Source organism: Chiloscyllium punctatum, chromosome 14, assembly GCF_047496795.1.
Source record: "Chiloscyllium punctatum isolate Juve2018m chromosome 14, sChiPun1.3, whole genome shotgun sequence".
Classification (NCBI taxonomy): Eukaryota; Metazoa; Chordata; class Chondrichthyes; order Orectolobiformes; family Hemiscylliidae; genus Chiloscyllium; species Chiloscyllium punctatum.
The window spans coordinates 45,020,521-45,033,478 of NC_092752.1; the positions used below are offsets into that span (position 1 = coordinate 45,020,521).

At 43.5% G+C, this 12,958-nt stretch overlaps 1 protein-coding gene and 1 non-coding gene across 2 annotated transcripts in view; both read left to right on the forward strand.

The window, feature by feature from the left end:
* The window catches only part of LOC140485461 (acid-sensing ion channel 5-like), a 227,722-nt gene that overhangs the window by 98,217 nt on the left and 116,547 nt on the right, over positions 1-12,958 (forward strand). The window contains exon 3 of the mRNA XM_072583664.1: positions 182-301. Within this exon, the coding sequence (XP_072439765.1) occupies positions 182-301 (120 nt within the window). The remainder of the gene's footprint in view (positions 1-181; positions 302-12,958) is intronic.
* trnam-cau (transfer RNA methionine (anticodon CAU)) lies at positions 12,333-12,405 on the forward strand. Its single transcript has one exon. It is a non-coding gene; the product is annotated as a tRNA-Met (tRNA).

Genomic DNA, 12,958 nt, shown 5'->3' on the forward strand with positions numbered 1-12,958 from the left:
TTTATTTTAATTTTTATAAGTGGATGCTCTTCAAGCTAATGGTATTGATCATCATGGCTGGTTTCTGCCATTTCCTTTTTATTCATCACTATTCATGTGTGTACTAATGTATATTTAACAGCCTATAAAACAGAGAAAAACAACAGTTATCATTTGGCTAACTTTTACATTTGATTTCTAGGATTTTAAACACGTTTTTACTGAATATGGCAGCTGTTACACTTTCAACCACGATGATACTGCTAAAAAGAGTGCAAACATTTCAGGAAGAGGATTAACCGTGATGCTGGATATTAAACAGGTTTACCTTGCATGATACTTAGCATTAGAATAAACTGTTTATTTTGGTAAATAATGGGAAATTTGATCATTGAGAAGTAATTAAACTTAAGTGAACATTATCCATAAAAGTTTTTACAGTGTGTGTTTTTTATACAGCAAAAGAAGATAAAAATTCAGTCAAATATGTGAGTAAAGTAATCGAAGTGAATTCTTTCTGTGGTAGAAAGGAGAGACAGAATCCTTTGTCTATATCGTGGGTTGTGCATGAATTTGAGTGCCATTTCCACTCAGGGGTGTGTTGTCTTGTGTGGTTATGCAGTTCCCACCTCTTTACACATAATTGCATGAGTAGTGTAGCAAATCTTGAGGATCACAGGTACTCTGTCAGTATTTTGCAGAATCAAAACATCCAGATGCCATGTTTAATGATTCCTGATGAAGAGCTTATGCCCGAAATGTAGATTCTCCTGCTCCTCGGCTGCTGCTTGACCTGCTGTGCTTTTCCAATGCCACACATTTCAACTCTGATCTCCAGCATCTGCAGTCCTCACTTTCTCCCTATGTTGGTCAGCCCCAGCAACCTCATTCCCCATTGAGCTCCCACCCCAACTTCATGTCACATCTTACTCCCAGTAAAGATACCAGTAGGACAGAAACTATAGCTCCCACAGCTTATTGATCCCACAGCTTATTGATCCCACAGCTTATTGCAGGTTCTCTTCCAGGCTGTTGAGGAAAGCTGAATGGTCTTGTTTTGCAGTGATGACAACAAGAGGTACTTGTGCCAATAAAGTGGTCTGCACAATGCTGACAACACATCGGTCCACCAAATGAATCTGACTCCAATGCCACAAAACGATGCTGTTTTCCTTCAGAGTAATGAACACTGTCCAGTAACTGCAAAGTCACACTCATAAGGGGCATCAGACATTATAAGTGCGAGTGCATAGGACTATCACAGAGAACTAACACATGCAAGCCTCAGCATAAGACATTATATACAGACTGAACATATGACAGCTACTTCATGTTGGTAGGATTGTGCAATTGCTAAGCACTTGCACCAAGTGTTCATGTATGTTCATGAAACTCTTAGAATGATGACTGACCCTCCCACCTCTCTACAGAGTAAATCACTCAGGAAGCAATCCCAAATTATTGGATGTTTGGATCTCCACCCTCTTCAATTTTTTTCAAATTTCAGATTAGAATCCCTACAGTGTGGAGACAGGCCCTTCGGCCCAACAAGTCCATACCGACCCTCCGAAAAGTATCCCACCCTACATTTACCCCTGAGTATTGCACCTAACCTAAACACCCCTGAACACTATGGGCAATTTAGCATGACCAAATCACCTGACCTTTGGACCATGGGAGGAAACCAGAGCACCTGGAGGAAACCCAAAAACCCCCCAGGAGAATGTGCAAACTCCACATAGACAGTCACCCGAGGCTGGAATTGAACCACTGTTGTCAAAGCATGAATGCTAACCGTTGTGCCACCACGCTGCCCCAAGGAGGGCACCAAACTGTGATCTATGCCTGTGCCAACCGGAAAATACGACTCTCAGGATGCAAGTCAGGATGCCTCTAGTCTGCTGTTATCAGAAGTGCTGACAGAGTGAAACACTATGCATATCCTTGGGTTCATTATTTTTCTTTGCCACTCCAATTACCAGCAGACAGTCCAGATAAAAGCAAAGCAGGCAACCTTACCCCACCTCCAGCTTTTCCTCAAGCTCCAGTATAACCAACACCACTTCGGAGGGTCAAAACAAAAACCATCACAACATTCACCAGTAACTTCCACCTTCAAGGTCACAATCAGGTGAGTTCAAGCGAGCAAAAGAAGGAATCAGTGAGGTGCTTGGCCTAGGTGGACTGCTAGATCCAGGCACTGACTGACCCAATACAGATTATGTAATTCTGGATTCAGCAATAGGAGATGGAGATGTCATTCTTATTGATTTGTTAGTAGCAATGGATTCAGGTTCATTTGTTGGAGATAAAGAGTATAGCAAAGGTACATAAAGCGAAGGTACCAGAGGCCATGTGCACATGAAAGATGGCAAAGGCCATTCATGTTCTGTCTGATTATCATGGCTATGGCATGTGAGCACTTGGATCCTCTGTGGGATAAATGGCTACCTCTTTGGGGAATCAAGGTCCAGGAACTATAAAACAGATAACTAATATTAACTGTAGCCATGGATGCACCGCACAGCAAAATGCCAGAGAATGCTGAAGCTAAGTAATTAAAGGAGTTAGTTAGGACAGGAATGAGGAGAGGCATTCTGGTGCTTTTTTGTCTTTTCTAAACTTTTTAGCCTCAGAAATTGATTTTTATCCTGTTGCAGGAGAAGTAGCTGAGTATATGTTGCGTGTCATAGAGTCATAGAGATGTACAGCACGGAAACAGACACTTTGGTCCAACTCGGCCATGCTGACCAGAGATCCGAACCTAATCTTGTCTCATTTGCCAGAACTTGGCCCATATCCCTCTAAACCCTTCTAGGTCCCTTTTATATTTTTCCCCTCTCACCCTAAACCTTCTGGACTCCTGCATCCAAAGGACCTTGTCTATTTACCTTATCCTTACCCCTCATGAATTGATACAACTCTATAACATTACCCCTCAGCCTCCGATGCTCCAGGGAAAACAGCCCCAGCCTGTTCATCCTCTCCCTATAGCTCAAATCCTCCAACCCTGGCAACATCCTTGTAAATCTTTTCTGAACCCTTTCAAGTTTCACAACATCCTTCCAATAGGAAGGAGACCAGAATTGCACACAATATTTCAAAAGTAGCCTAACCAATGTCCTGTACAGCTGCAACATGACCTCCCAACTCCTGTACTCAATACTCTGATCAATAAAAGAAAGCATACCAAGCACCTTCTTCACTATCCTATCTACCTGTGACTCCACTTTCAAGGAACTATGAGTCTATGATTCAGCAACATTCCCCAGGACCTTACCATTAAGTGTACACATCCTGCTCTGATTTGCTTTCCCAAAATGCAGCACCTGGCATTTATCTAAACTAAACTCCATCTGCCACTCCTCAGCCCATTAACCCATCTGATTAAGATCCCATTGTACTCTGAGGTAACCTTCATCACTGTCCACTACACCTCCAATTTTGGTGTCATCTGCAAACTTACTAACTATACCTCCTATGTTCACATCTGACTCATTTATATCGATGATGAAAGGTAGTGGACCCAGCACAGATCCTTGTCGCACACCACTGGTCACAGGCCTCCAGTCTGAAAAACAACCCTCCACTACCATCCTCTGTTTTCTACCTTCAAGTCAGTTTTTTATCCAAATGGCTAGTTGTCCCTGTATTCTGCAAGATCTAACCTTGCTAATCAGTCTACCATGAACTTTTTCAGCCAGAGAGTGGTGAATGTATGGAATTCATTGCCACAGAAGGCTGTGGAGGCCTGGTCATTGAGTATATTTAAGACTGAGATAGGTAAATATCATAGGGATCAAGCTCAGAAGTACATCCCTGCTTTTATATTCTAGTCCTTTCAAAATAATTTCATTTGCCTTCCTAACTACTGACCCAACCTGCAAGTTTACCTTGAGAGAGTCCTGGACTAGAACTCCCAAGTCTTCAGACTTCTGAATTTTCTCCCCATTTAGAAAACAGTCCATGTCCCTACACTTCCTACTAAAGCACATGACCTCGCATTTTTCCATATTGTACTCCATCTGCCACTTCTTCCCATTCTCCTAATCTGTCTTAATCCTTCAACAGCCTCCCTGACTCCTCAGTGCTACCTGTCCCTCTACCAATCTTTGCATTATCTGCAAACTCAACTAGAATGCCTTCATCCTTCACCTAGATCGTTAATGTACGAAGTAAAAAATGGTGGTCCCAATACTGAACCTTGCAGAACACCTTTGTCACTGGTTGCCATCCTGAGAAGGACCCTTTTATCCCCATTCTATGCATTCTGCCAGACAGCCAAACTTATTTCCATGCTCACAACTTGTGTCTAATATCATGGGCCCTTATCTTACTCAGTAGCCTCCTGTACGGAACCTTGTTAAAGGCCTTCTCAATTCTATACACACAGATTGTACACCATCTGATCCTACTTCATTGCTTACTATTGATTTAAATTAATTTCTTACTAATAAGGCAACCTCACTCCCTCTGCCCACCTCCCAATCTTTTCGATAGGATGTATATCCTTGAATATTCAGCTGCCAATCCTGACTCCCCCTGCAGCTATGTCTCCGTGATGCCCACCACGTCATACCTGCCAATTTCCATCTGCACCACAAACTCATTTACCTTATTCCTTATACTGCATGCATTCAGATATAACACCTTCAGTCCTGTATTAACCGTCCCTCTTCTAATTGTCATTTGTTTGCCCAATGTGCTTGACGTTTGATTGTTAACACTCCTACACACTCTGTCCTATGTGTGCCTGTGCTGGAGACTTTAATAACCTCTCCTGAGTTTGCACTCTTACCTCCTACTTTGATTCAGGTTTTCTGAATTTCCCCTATAACTCAGCCATTCCCCCTTCCACACTAGCCCCCACCTCTAATTCAGTCTAAAGCCTTGTCTGCAGCTTTTGTTGTGTGATTTGCTAGGATTCTGGTCTTAGCACAGTTCAAATGAAGATTGTCCCATCAGAACAGGTTCCTTCTTCCCCAGTACTGGTGTCAATGTCCCATGAATTCAAACCCACGTCTCCCACAACAAGCTTCGAGCCACGTATTTACCTGCTTAATCTTATTAACCCTTTGCCAATTAGCTCGTGGCTCAGGTAGTAATCCAGAGATTATTAGCTTTTTGGTTCTGCTTTTTAATTTATCTCCTATCTGTCCATGCTCCCTTAGCAGAACCACTGCCCTAGTTTAATCTAAATGGATCACGAGCACTGGAGTTCCTGAGGTCAGGGTGTATGAGGTTTGAGTATTTTCAGCTCAGATTTGGCTGGAGGCTGAAATACAGACTCTGGAATGTATCAGAGTAGGGGTAAGCCAACTGGATTCCTTGTACCAAGAGGCAGTCCCAACTCATAGGATTGGATCTTAGGATTTATTCAGTGTTCAGGCACAGGAGAGTGTAATTTCGTGTGAGGTAGGTAAGTGGAAACAAAGGGCAGGAGGACAGAAGCCACAGCCTTTGAAATTGTCCAACAGGTTTGAGGTTCTTTCAGCTTGCTGGGATGAGAATGAGAATTGCAGGATGGAAGAATTAGGATAAAGTGAGGACAGCTGGAGTTCAGAGTCAAAGAGTGTAGTGCTGGGAAAGCACAGCCGGTCAGGCAGTATCCGAGGAGCAGGAGAATCAACGTTTCAGGCATAAACCCTTCATCAGGAATTAACTGACCATGGCACAGTGGTACACGACGACACTTAGAAGTATAATGGGGTCAGGTAAAGACACAGGTAACAGTACTGGGAGACTGAAAATAGTTGGGAAGTAGGAAATTGTTTAGCGAGTGCTCGGCATCAGGACTGGGGAAAGTAGGATCTGTACTGTTTTGAATGCAGTTAGAGTGCTGGTCAGGTGAGCTGGTCAGTCCAGAACCAGCAGAGGAGGTGTGAGCAACATCAATAAAGTGTTCCTGTTCAGATTTACCATTCAACTATTTGTGTATAATTCCTGGTTTGAAAGGAAGGAAGCACCAAGATAACAATTGTTGACGAGAGTGGGATTCGGCCCATGTGTGCAAACACCTTTTTTCTGTCCAACGTCATTGCTTGGAATTTGGAAATGGCACAAAATTAAGGAGGTAATGCCGAGGGAAGCAGTTGTGAGGGTACTTGTGCCAGGGTTTACACCAGGAAAGAAGGCACACATCAGGGAGTGGGCCAAGAGCCAGGAAGTTGGGAGAGGACTTGGGCAGTTGGCTAAGAAGAAAGCGCGCACACAGGAGCTGCTGAAATTGTCACAGAGAGCCGTCATCAGGGGCCTCGGGCGATGTGAGGCAGGAAAGGTATCGTAGCACAGCTGCTGAGGGAGTGGCCGATGTAGACAGCATTCAAAGGGACTTGGGTTCCAAGTGACTACTAGACTTGAGCGGCAAGAAAAATTGTCACTGGTAGGAAAACAAAATGGCAGGTCAATTTGAGGAGATGGGACCATTTGATGAACAGTCAGAAAATTGGATTTTATGCATAGATTGTGAACCAAGCGGCTTCATACATCATGGTACTGGTGTTCTTAATTGGGAGGAGTCTGGTGTAACCAGAGGAATCCACAGAGAAGACATTCCAAGAGCCATGCAAAGTGTAAAACATTAATTTTGCACCTAAGCTTCTGGTGCTTACATAACATTTCCTTTTTTTTTAATGGGTACAGCATTAAGGAGAGTCTATTGCTGAATTAGTGGAACATTATGAATTTGGAGAGCTCCTGCAAGATGCCTTGTGGGACTGTCTGGCTTGTGGGCTTTGATATGAAGTCATCCAACGGAAGCTACTAACAATCAGAGCCACACATCTGAGAGGGGACAATTGCAGCTGGGGCAGTGACAGGATGTAGTGAATCTATCAGGATGTAGTGAAACAAAGGGATCGGTTAAAGTGTGTCTGCTTTAACGCAAGGAGTGTCAGAAATAAGAGTGACAAACTTAGAGCATGGATCAGTATTTGGGGCTACGATGTTGTGGCCATAACGGAGACATGGGTTTCACAGGGGCAGGAATGGTTGCTAGATCTTCCAGGGTTTAGAACATTTAAAAAGAAAAGGGAGGGTGGAAAAAGAGGAAGCGGCGTAGCATGTTCTTCCACTTTTCAAGAAGGGGAATAGGGAAATTCCTGGCAATTACAGACCAGACAGTCTTATGTCTGTGGTCAGCAAAGTTTTGGAAAGAATTCTGAAGGATAGGATTTTTGATTATTTGGCAACGCATAGCATGATTAAAGGCAGTCAACATGGCAGGTCATGCCTCACAAATCTTATTGAATTCTTTGAGAAGGTGTCAAGACAGGTCGACGAAGGTCAGCAGTGGATGTGGTGTATATGGACTTCAGCAAGGCATTTGATAAGGTTCCCCATGGTAGGTTCATTCATAAAGTCAGGACGTCAAGGAATGCATCACAGCTACAGAAACTAAGGTGTTGAGGAAGGTTTGTCTACTGAGTTAATATGGGTTAAGAACAGCAAAGGAACAGCCATCTCATTGAGGGTTTTCTACAGATCACCTTACAGCAGTAGAGAGATTGAAGAACTCCTAGGCGGGCAGATTTTGGAAAAATGCAGACGTAGCAGGATTGTTGTTATGGGTGATTTCAACTTTCCCAATATCAACTGGAACCTCCTAAGTGCAGACGGTTTGGATGGAGCCGTTTTTGTCAGGTGTGTTCAGAAGGGTTTCCTTACTCAGTATATAGACAGGCCAACGAGGGGAGAGGCCATTTTGGATTTGGTGCTCGGCAACGATACAGGACAGGTGTCAGATCTTGTGGTGGGAGAACACTTTGGTGACAGTGATCACAACTGCCTCACATTTAGCATAGATTTGGAGTGGGAAAGGAGCAGTTACTGAGGGAAGATATTTAATTGGGGAAAAGGGAATTATGACACTATCAGACAGGAGTTGGGAAATACAGACTGGGAGCAATTGTTCCACAGAAAGGGCACAGCAGACATGTGGAGACTATTTAAGGAGCAGTAGTTGTGAGTGATGCACAAACTTGATCCTTGGAGACAGGTAAAAAGGGGTAAGATTAAGGATCCTTGGATGATGAGAACAGAGGAGCTGCTCATCAAAAGGAAGAAGGGAGCTTATGTAAGCTGGAGGAAGCAAGGATCTAGCACAGCTTTAGAGGATTACAGACTTGCTAGAATGGAGCTCAGAAATGGACCGAGGAGAGCCAGGAGGGGGCACGATAAAGGCTTGGCAAGAAGGATAAGGGAGAACCCTAAGGCATTTTACTCAGACGAGAGGACTAAGAGAATGATCAGGGAGAAGGTAGGGCCGATCAGGGATAGCGGAGGGAACTTGTACGTGGAGTCTGAGCAGATAGGGGAAGCCGTAAATGAGTTTTTTGCTTCAGTTTTCTCTAAGGAAAGGGACCTTATTGTGAATGAGAACTTTGAATTATACAGGCTTGACCAGATCAAGATTGATGAAGTTGATGTACTGGAAATTTTGGAAAATATTAAGATTGATAAGTCCCCAGGGCTAGACCAGATTTATCTAGGCTGCTCCGGGAAGTGAGAAAGGAGGTTACTAAGCCACTGACGAAGATCTTTGCCTCCTCACTCTCCACGGGAGTCGGACCAGAGGATTGGAAGGAGGTGAATGTTCTTCCACTTTTCAAGAAGGGGAATAGGGAAATTCCTGGCAATTACAGACTAGACAGTCTTATGTCTGTGGTCAGCAAAGTTTTGGAAAGAATTCTGAAGGATAGGATTTTTGACTATTTGGCAACGCATAGCATGATTAAAGGCAGTCAACATGGCTTTGTGAGGGGCAGGTCATGCCTCACAAATCTTATTGAATTCTTTAAGGAGGTGTCAAGACAGGTCAACGAAGGTCAAGCAGTGGATGTGGTGTATATGGACTTCAGTAAGGCATTTGATAAGGTTCCCCATGGTAGATTCATTCATAAAGTCAGGAAGTATGGGATACAGGGAGATTTGGCTATCTGGATTCAGAATTGGCTGACTGACAGAAGGCAGAGAATGGTTGTAGATGGAAAATATTCTGCCTGGAGGTCAGTGTTGAGTGGGGTCCCGCAGGGCTCTGTTCTTGGGCCTCTGCTCTTTGTAGTTTTAATAAATGACTTGGATGAGGAAGTTGAGGGGTGGATTAGTATATTTGCAGATGACAAATATAAATTGGAGGTGCCGTTGTTAGTATCGAGGGCTATTGCAGGCTGCAGCGTGACATAGACAGGACGCAGAGCTGGGCTGAGAAATGGCAGATGGAGTTCAACCTGGATAAATGCGAAGTGATGCATTTTGGAAGGTCGAACCCGAATGCTAATAGGATTAAAGGCAGGATTAAAGGCAGTGTGGAGGAACAGAGGGATCTGGGTGTGCAAGTGCATAGATCCCTCATAGTTGCCACCCAAGTGGATAGGGTTTTTCAGAAAGCATATGGTGTTTTGGCTTTCATTAGCAGGGGGATTGAGTTTAAGAGCCACGAGGTTTTGCTACAGCTCTACAAGTCCCTGGTAAGACCACACTTGGAATATTGTGTCCTGTTCTGGTCCCCCTACTATAGGAAAGATACAGAAGCTTTGGAGAGGGTGCAAAGGTTTACCAGGATTATGCCTGGACTGGAGGGCTTTGCTTATGAAGAAAGGTTGAATAAGCTTGGACTTTTCTCTCTGGAGAGAAGGAGGAAGAGAGGAGACCTGATTGAGGTGTACAAAATAATGCGAGGAATAGATAGAGTCAATAGCCAGAGACATTTCCCCAGGACAGGATTGACTGGTACGAAGGGTCATAGTTTGAAGATATTATGAGGAAGGGACAGAAGAGATGTCAGAGGTAGGTTCTTTACGCAGAGTTGTGAATGCATGGAATGCGTTGCCCGTGGTGCTGGTGGAAGCAGAGTCATTGGGGACATTTAGGTGACTGCTGGACATGCACATGGATCGCAGTGAGTTTGAGGGGTGTGTAGGTTAAGTTATTATATTTTACATTAGGATTAAACCTCAGCACAACATCATGGTCCAAAGGGTCTGTTCTGTGCTGTACTTTCCTATGTTCTATGTTCTAACAATGAGAGACGTGGATTTCAAGGCAGCTTTCGAAATTGCTACCACAATGGGGTTGACCACCAGTGAAGCAACCCAGTTGGATGATGATGCCTGAGTGCATCAAGTTGTGAAAACTCAGTAGAGTGTCGTCCCAACCATTGGAGGCCGTTGATATGACAAGAATGGCCACAAAGAATCAACGTGTTTGATTCAAAGCCCAGTGCCACAGGTGTAAGAAATTGAACATTGCCTGAAATTGCTGGGTACAACCCAAACAAGAGAAGAGGTGTCATAAAGGAACAACTTGGAGGAGAAGGCATAACATACAGGCCACCAACAGGGAGTAAAACTGAGAGCCAAATGGGTCTATGGAAGAAGCAGAAAGCTCAAAGTCAGCAGAGCTCGGATTAAACATACTGTTAGTACGGAGTGAACCTGATCCTTTCTGGTTCTTCCAAAATAGAAAGGAAGACAAGAAAAATTGGAATAGATATGGGTGCAGCCCTGTCCCTGATTCCTGAATCAGTCTATAGGGGGATCATTGAAGCCTGCCAAGATTATAACATGGATGTACATGGAACAAGTGGTGTCACAGAAGGGCTATGTACTGGTGAAAGTAAAGTTAAGGGACCAGTGTGCAGAACTGCCACTTTACCATTGAAAGGCAAATATCCTGAATTATTCAGACATAACTGGTTACAAAATTTAAGTTTGAACTGGGGCATGGTTAACAGGCTGGCAGACTCAAATATGAGTTTGCAGGAGATCTTGGACAAATACAAAGATACCTTTGAAGGAACCTTGGGGGAAATGAATGGAGTCAAAACTAAATTACAGCTGAAGCCAGAGGTATGTACTGTATGCCTGAAGACATGTTTCGTACTGTACCATCTGGGCCTAAAGTGGAGGCAGAACTCGAATGGCTGGTGAATCCAGGAGCATCGATACCAGCAACCATCAGTGAATGGGCCATTCTCATCATTTAAGACATAAAAATGGATCATAGAGTGAGGATTTGTGGTGACTTTAAGGTCACAGTCAACCCAGCTCTGTGTGTGGATCAATACCCACTTCCATTCATTGAGGCACTGTTCAGTGGACTGGCTAGATGAAAGAAATTCTCAAAAATGGATCAGTCACATGGCTGCTGGCAGCTGGGGGGGTCACAGATTTGTAAGAAAGGTGCCACCATTGTCACCACTTCCCCCAAGAGAATGGCCTCAAGCACCACGGCATTTGATTCAAAAGGATTTCATGGGACCTGGAGAGGACAAATGTTTCTGGTGTTCATTGATGCATACGCCAAGTGGCCCAAGGTGGCACTCATGAAATCAGTATTGACGGAAATAATGATAGACAGACTGAATGAAATATTTGCTGGGTTTAAGCTGTGAGGTGACAATGGTCCACAGTTTGTGGTGCAAGAGTTTGATGAGTAACTGGAAAATCGTGAAGTCAGACATGTGCAATCAGCTCTTAACACCCTGTGACAAAAGGCCAGATGGAAATACTTGTTCAAACCTTAAAGCAAGTCTTAAAAGCTTCACAAGGGAAGGGTTCACTAGGATGGTGAATGAACAAGTTCCTCAATACATGATGATCCAGTATGTCAGAAAGGCACATTGATAATTATGAGAGATTTTAATTCACATACTGACAGGAAAAAGTAAGATTGACAAAGGCTGCCTTGGCAGACCAGGGTAAACTAGTGCTGGTATTGTGCAATGTGACAGGATAATTTATGATCTTATAGAGAAAATCAGCTGAGATTACCACAAGGGACTGTGCTTCTCAAAGTTGACCCTCACTTGGTGAACTTTAGCTTAAACTACCACCAATTCACTCTCTCTCTCTTTACAGAAAAATGGAGGGAGACACAAAGCAGGAAAGTCAGTTAGTTAAGCATCTGTCATTGGGAAAATGTTAGAAGCTGTTATTAAAGAAGTTTTGCATGGCACTTGGATAAAGAACATAGAACAGTACAGAAGTCATACAACATCAGGTTATAGTCCAACAGGTTTATTTGAAATTACAAACATTCAAGTATAGCCCCTTCATCAGGTGAAATGAGAATGCAGGGATACACAGACACACAGAGGGACAGATACAGAAATTTAGACACAGAGGTCTTGGACAGAAAGATCAAAAGACCATACAAATGGGGTGAGTGCAGTGTTGAACAATGAGTTTCTACAGGAAAGCATCAGATGGTGTGAGTAAGGGAATAATGAGTGATCTACAAACCAATTAGATATCGCAGACAGATAATTACATAAAAGTTAAAATAAGATGGTGTTGGAGACAAACCAAATAACTGGAATAACATGATAGATATAACAGAGGTAAAGTTGGCTGGCCTTCTTAGCGCAGTAGGCAGCGCGTCAGTCTCATAATCTGAAGGTCCTGAGTTCAATCCTCAGAGAAGGCAAGACTGTGGTCTTTGTCACCTTATGTGATAGATATAACAGTCAGATGCTGAGGGTCTAACCAAAATACTAAGTAATCCAAAACTGTACAAACTAATGAATGTAGAGAAATCAAGGTGATGGTGTGAAAACAGGACAATAAGGAAGATCTTACAGAACAGTATGGTGGGGTTACATGTAGTGTGGCATGTAGCCAAGATCACGGTTAAGGCCATCTTCATGGGTACAGAACTTGGCCACCAGTTTCTGCTCAATGATTCTGTGTTGTTGTGTATCTTGAAGTCTGCCTTGAAGGATGCTTACCCAAAGAACGGAGGCTGAATGTCCTCACTGCTGAGGTAGTCCCTGACTGGCAGGGAATATTCCTGTCTGGCAATTATTGCACGCTGTTGATTCATCCATTGTTGTAGTGTCTGAATGGCCTCAGGGCATCCTTGCCTGCAGCATACGATATTGACAACACTGGCCGATCCACATGAGTATCTGCCATGTATATAGTGGGTGGTGTTCCCATCTGTGATGGTAATATCCATGTCGATGAGCTGACATGTCTTG